This window comes from Lycium barbarum, chromosome 7, assembly GCF_019175385.1.
Source record: "Lycium barbarum isolate Lr01 chromosome 7, ASM1917538v2, whole genome shotgun sequence".
NCBI lineage: Eukaryota > Viridiplantae > Streptophyta > Magnoliopsida > Solanales > Solanaceae > Lycium > Lycium barbarum.
In genome coordinates, this window is record NC_083343.1 from 42,123,441 (window position 1) to 42,129,624 (window position 6,184).

Here is a 6,184-nt window from a genome sequence, read left to right on the forward strand (position 1 = left end):
TTAGCTGAACTATCAATAAATAACATCCTTAATACTTGGTGATGTAATATCCGTGACTCTAAAATTTGAGGACAAGCATAGTAAAGAGCACAAATAATAAAGCCATATCTCTCTTTTACTTGGCATATGCAACATAAATCACATGTTAAGGAACTTTATTAACAACATATTCGGTGACATGAAAATAAAATTTTCATTACCTTAATAAACTCATCCCATTTGCTTGGATCATCAACTATAATTCTTCCTTCACCATATTGAAAGCCCAAACCACTACGACTTTTTAATAAAGCTATAATCCCGTAATCCCTCTTCCACCCTTTCATTTTAGAATTAATATGTGGTTGGGATTTCAATCCACAGTTAAGAAGGATTTTGTTTAAATAAAGCTCCAATTCCGTCGTGTATCAAGGCCTAAAGGTGCCATTATCTGCTATCCAACCCTTAACACACAAATCCTTTAAACCATCAATAAGAGTGTGTTTTTCTTCTAGTGTCCATGACCTTCGACTCTGGGGTGTTTCTCGGCTCGATCGTTTTGATGCTTGGTCAGAAGATGATGTGTGATTACTCATTCTGTCAATATGATCTTCACCAAAGCTAATCAAGTAAACAACATAGCAAGAAATGAAAAAGTATTTGCTATTTGCAATCAAATAATTAAAAACATTAACAAGAAGATGTGAAGTCACTTACTAACTGATGACTCACTGATAAATATTTTAGCCATCACCAAAAAAAATTATAATACAACTAAATTGTCCAGGAAAAATAATAATATGAGACTAACTCACAGATACATTGCTTATATTTAAAAAAGAAGTAAAAACATAATTAAGGTGCATAAGCACCACAAAATGACAACATAAAATTACAAAGATTAATTGCCAGATCTTTCATTCCACATAGACTGAGCTAGCTCATCCCTCCAAGTGGTCCACTCATCAGATGGTTCAACGGTATCAATATTTCCATGTTCATGTTCATGTTGATGCTCCATGTTGAATTCTGTTTCCATGTCTAACGGGTCAACTTCCATCTCTCTTCGAATGAAATTGTGTAACAAACAACATGCACTAATGATTCTAGTATGAATCTTAACCGAGTACCACGAAGGACTTTTAAGAATTCCGCAACGTCCTTTCACTACACCAAATTCTCTTTTAATAACATTGCGCGCCCTAGCATGCTTCATATTAAAGAGCTCTTCTTGGCATTGAGGTGATGGATTGTCACCTTGCCAATCCCTTAGCCAGTATCTATATCCTCGATAGCGGGACAGAAAACCATTTCCATTTGTATATCCTCCTTGTCATAAATAATAATTGCCTAAAAAATATAAACAATGATATAACTACTTTAAAATATTTTTCTATTTTTGAGGTAATAAGAATAGATAAGTCTTTCTGTATATAGCATACCCTCGGGTACTTTCAAACCATTCCTTCGTACAACAACATCTCGCAATACACGACCATCAGCAGCTGATCCCTCCCAACCAGGTAAGACATAAGTAAAGTTGAGATTTCTATCAGAAACTCCCAAGACATTAGTTGTTATATCTCCTTTCCGTGTCCTATATCTTGGCTTATATATAGTTAGAACTCTAATGGGAATGTAAGTACCATCCAACGCACCTAGACAACCCTATAAAAAAATTAATGTTTAAATACTAAAGTACAGTTATCAGCAAAATGCTTACATGATAATGTTTTAAATCTTTTTACAGTAAATCAAATGTTATATTGAAATTTACCTACCTTAAACCATTTCCATCGATCATCAGTCTCATCTTCGGCCACTGGATTAGGACTAATAAGTAACAATGGAGTTAGTTTGAGAATAGCTCTTAGATATTCATTAAAGGCTTGACTTACACTCTACCCCGATCTAATATAATCAACTTTGATAGACCTGTTCTTCTCGTAATGAGCCGATATATTTAAAAACATTGCTAGCTTTTTAGTAGTTGACATATTGTTACTGTCTGTCAGTCCTCCAATATTCGTGGCTAAAGAAGCTAAAAAGTGAAAGGCCTTTCTATCCATCCTAAGCTTATCAACACATACAATATCACTGTCGCGAATGATGGAATTTAGATGAGACAGGATTTTAGGAATTCTAGCACCAGTGTGATATCGAGTGACCCGTTTATTTCTAGATTGTCTTCTTAAAATTATGTTGTAAATGGCCATAAAAAGACAAATAAAGACAACATATGAATGCACCATAATCTCCTCAAGGATGATAAAGCATTTGACATCGTACAATTGTTGAGGATCCATAGACACCTATTTGTCATTTAAAAATTGCAAAATCATTATTAAACTGAGTATATATACTGAAACATATATATTACATAATATAAAACTGAGTTCTTGTTTTGTTCTCATGTACAAAGAAATTTCACCATCGTCACCACTGGTCACTAGAACAAATACGTTTCACAAAAGAGTTACGTTCTTCACCGCAATATTGTCCTCTTTTATAAGATTCCAAGAACTGAAAATTCACAAAAAGGTTTGAACTTTGATTGAAATCAAGGTAGGGTTTACAAATTTTTACCATATTCAGATAAAAAAATATCAATCGGACGGCCAAGATGTAGTAGAGATGGCGAGACCCTCGAATTGCAAAAGTAAATGGATCGCAATCGGCAAAAAGAGTTGATATATCTTGGAATTAACCCCAGACTACTTGGGAATTCAAATATTTCCCTTCCTATATGTGTGTGACATGATATTTGAAAATTTTAATAAATATAGACAACGAATTAAAGTACTAGTAAGATTTGTAGGAGGGGATGACGTGTTTGTAAGTAGAATGGTAAAGTAATAGAAAAGGAGAAGAAAACAAAAGGACAAACATACAGAGATGGATTTCTTGGAGTATCAATCTGCCATAGTTGAGTGCCTAAAGCTCTGGTGGGAGAAGTGATGATGAGAAAAGGATTTTCTAGAACAACGTATATATGGAACAGGTTAAGGGGCAAGATGGTCATTTTGAAAAGTTATCCCAAGATTATTAATATCGGTATTAGTTATACCAGCTAGTAAATGGGATAATATTATCCCAATTTGTGGTATAATTTTATACCTGGACTAATTAATAACTCAAACCAAATATGGTATAAATTGAACCCAAAAAATTAATACCAGTATATCCTACCTTCTACCCTCTACCAAATGACCCCTACATGTTTTACACATTTTCATGCAAGTTTGTTATGTAACTATATTGTTTAAACCCATGTTTTTCAAGCTATTTTATATGAAACCATGTTTATGTTATATCACCTCAGAACATGCTTACATGTTATTTCATGAAACCATGATTACAAGTTATTTCGTGAAACCATGTTTACAAGTTATTTTGGGAAATCACGATTACAAGTCATTTACAAGTTAATTCACGAAAATCCACAATCATCTTAGAATCATCCCTACCCTTTTCAATCCTTTTGAAGTAGAATTTGAAGAAGGGTTTTGGGAGACTTATCCCTAGGGTTGTAATTATTAAACTTTATAATGTTAATACTAAAATATGATGAATCTAAGCTTAGTAACCCCATATCTTTCACTTTTAACGTTGAATTTCGGATTTGGAGAGTTAGGGTTCATACCCAATTTGGGGGTTTTACTAGAAATCAGATTAGGGAATAATTCTTGAGCTAAATCAACAATTAATGATGGGGTTATGATTACCTAGGACTCAATTTGGTAATTTACCCGTGAATTTCCCGTTTTGCCCTTGCGGACCCATTTCCCTAATTTCTAGGGTTAAAATTGACCTAATTGATATCATAGCAATATTAATGTCATTATTCATGATTTCTAATTTATAATTCGATTATGCTTAGACTACTTTGGTTCTGAGCTTTAGAGGAAGGGCAAGGCGAGAGAGTGACTTGTTGGTGTTGCAGTTCGGCAGTCCAGGTAGGTTATGGTTTACCTTTGGTGAGACTTAGTATAGTGAATCACATATTTAGATTATGATGTCGGAGAAAGCATGTGAACCTTCGAGTCTGAAGTTGGGATGGATATTGCCTTAGGTTGGGCCATGATGTGTGTTCGGACTAGCCACCCCGTTATATGTATTTGATTGTTTAATTGTTTTGGCTTGATGCCATGTGTAGTTGGTGGAAAGCGAATGTCTCTTGTTGTCCTGATTTAGGATAGGATTGTCATACCTGTGGTTGGTATTTGTACTATGATACATCATTGGCGTACCTACTGTTAGTACTTGAGTTATTGATATACGTTGGCACACCCACTGTTGGTATTGTGATGTGATATATTGTTGGCATACCCTGTTGAGGTACTTCTCATATTGAGCTTACTTGTTGATGATTGACATATGCATTGCACGTAATCTATCATATTATCATTGTTACACCTCGCAGTTCGGACATTGATTTTCGTAGGTGTTAACTGCTTAAATGTGAACACTGAAGTGATATGTTCCTATTTTATGGTTGTAAGGGTTTAATATCATGTATGAGAAGTACCAAAAGTATTCGCGGGCAAGTGAATCAAGGAAATTAAGTTTGTCGGACTTTGGAGAAAATATGAGGAGCAATTTTGGTCCAACTTGGCGGGCGAATATGTCTTAGCATATGAAGTGTTTTAAGGTGAATCAAAAGCCCAAAATGAAGTTCGTCGAGTCTGGTTTCCAATGCACCAAACCGCTCGTCGATTGGACTCCGGAGTAGAAAATTATGGACGTTACAGGTTCAATTGACAGAGCAGAAACGTGTGCTACAGTACTACTATAGTACCGACTGCTACAGTAAAAATGCTACAGTACCCGACCCGAATTTGACCGTTATAAAAAGGGTAAGAGCCCTCTTTTTACATCAGATTTTGCTAGAAATTTCCAGAAATTGAAGCGAGAGAGTGAGGAAAACAAAAAGTGAGCAATTTTCAAGTAGCGGAGTAGTAGTTTAGGTCGGGTAGCGCATGGTTGTGATTCTAGTATTGTCTTCGGTGGATTTTAGCGTGGATGTTGAGGGTATTGTTGTCTTAACAAGAAAAGAGGTATGAATCTTTCTCTCTTGGTATTATTTAAGACTTATTTACGGAGATAAAGTTGTTACATAATTGTGTAGTAAGTTGGTTAGTTATCGAAGTTGAAAAACAGTGTGTGGGCTGTTTTATGGTACATATTAGTGTTGATAATATTGTTGTTGATGTTGGTATTGTTGTTGTTGTTGTTTTTGTTGGCTGCTGAATTGGGATTTTGGGCTAGGCATATAAATAGAGGAGATGCTGCCGAAATTTCGGCAGATTCTAGAAAGATTTATTTTGAGGCTTAGGATAAGTACATAACAACGAGCCTAACAATAGAATGAATGATTTTATATGTAGATTTCAAGACAAGAGGTAGGTTGGAAAGTCGAGAAGCGAGCTTCCAGGTATGTTAAGGTTAAACCTTTCTTTCAAAGGCATGATTCCTATGTTTTGATTCTATACATGACATCCATAATATTTTTACTCCTAGAAATGCCAGAAGTCTATAGTTTCTGAAAAATCTTACGATGACTCCAATCTTAGATATTTTCAAGCCTAAGTTTCTAGATGATTTCATGACGTGACTGAGTGTGCTATATAATATATGGCCTCAGCTTATGTCTGAGTGTGCTATGGACTCAACTTATGTCTGAGTGTGTTATGGCCTCAGCTTATGTCTGAGCGTGCTATATAACATATGGCCTCAGTTTATGTTATAGATCATTCAAAGTGAGACTTGATAGTGGTGATGATTATGGTAGTGGTGAAGATCATAATGTTGTCTAATTCCCGAAGGGGGAATTCAAAGGGTTTTCTCATTCCTATGCATTTTACATTTAAATTTTGGAGTCTCGAAGGAGACAAATGAAAAGGGGAAGAAGTTCCTGTTTTGCGTTAAAATTGCTCCGAAGGGAGTCTTTTGATGGTTTTCAAAGATTTTCATGCATTTGCATAGTTACATACATGCACGACATCATTTCATGGGGAAGGGAAAAGGGGTAAGGCGTTTGATGTCGATTTAAGTGCGTAGGTGTTAACAGCTTAAATGTGAACACTGTAGTGATATGTGCCTATTTTATGGTTGTAAGGGTTTAAGATCATGTATGAGAAGTACCGAAAGGATTGGTGGGCAAGTGAATCAAGGAAATTAAGTTTGTCGGACTTTGGAGAAAATA

General features: G+C 35.3%; 1 protein-coding gene across 1 annotated transcript; it reads right to left on the reverse strand.

Moving 5' to 3' along the window:
- Positions 1-880: 880 nt before the first annotated feature.
- Positions 881-2,048, reverse strand: LOC132601472 (protein ALP1-like). The gene is made up of 4 exons (XM_060314553.1): positions 1,915-2,048; positions 1,761-1,812; positions 1,422-1,647; positions 881-1,308 (listed from the first exon to the last, which is right to left on the reverse strand). Exons 1-4 carry the CDS (start codon positions 2,046-2,048, stop codon positions 881-883), a joined length of 840 nt encoding a protein of 279 aa, XP_060170536.1.
- Between the last annotated feature and the right edge of the window lie 4,136 nt (positions 2,049-6,184).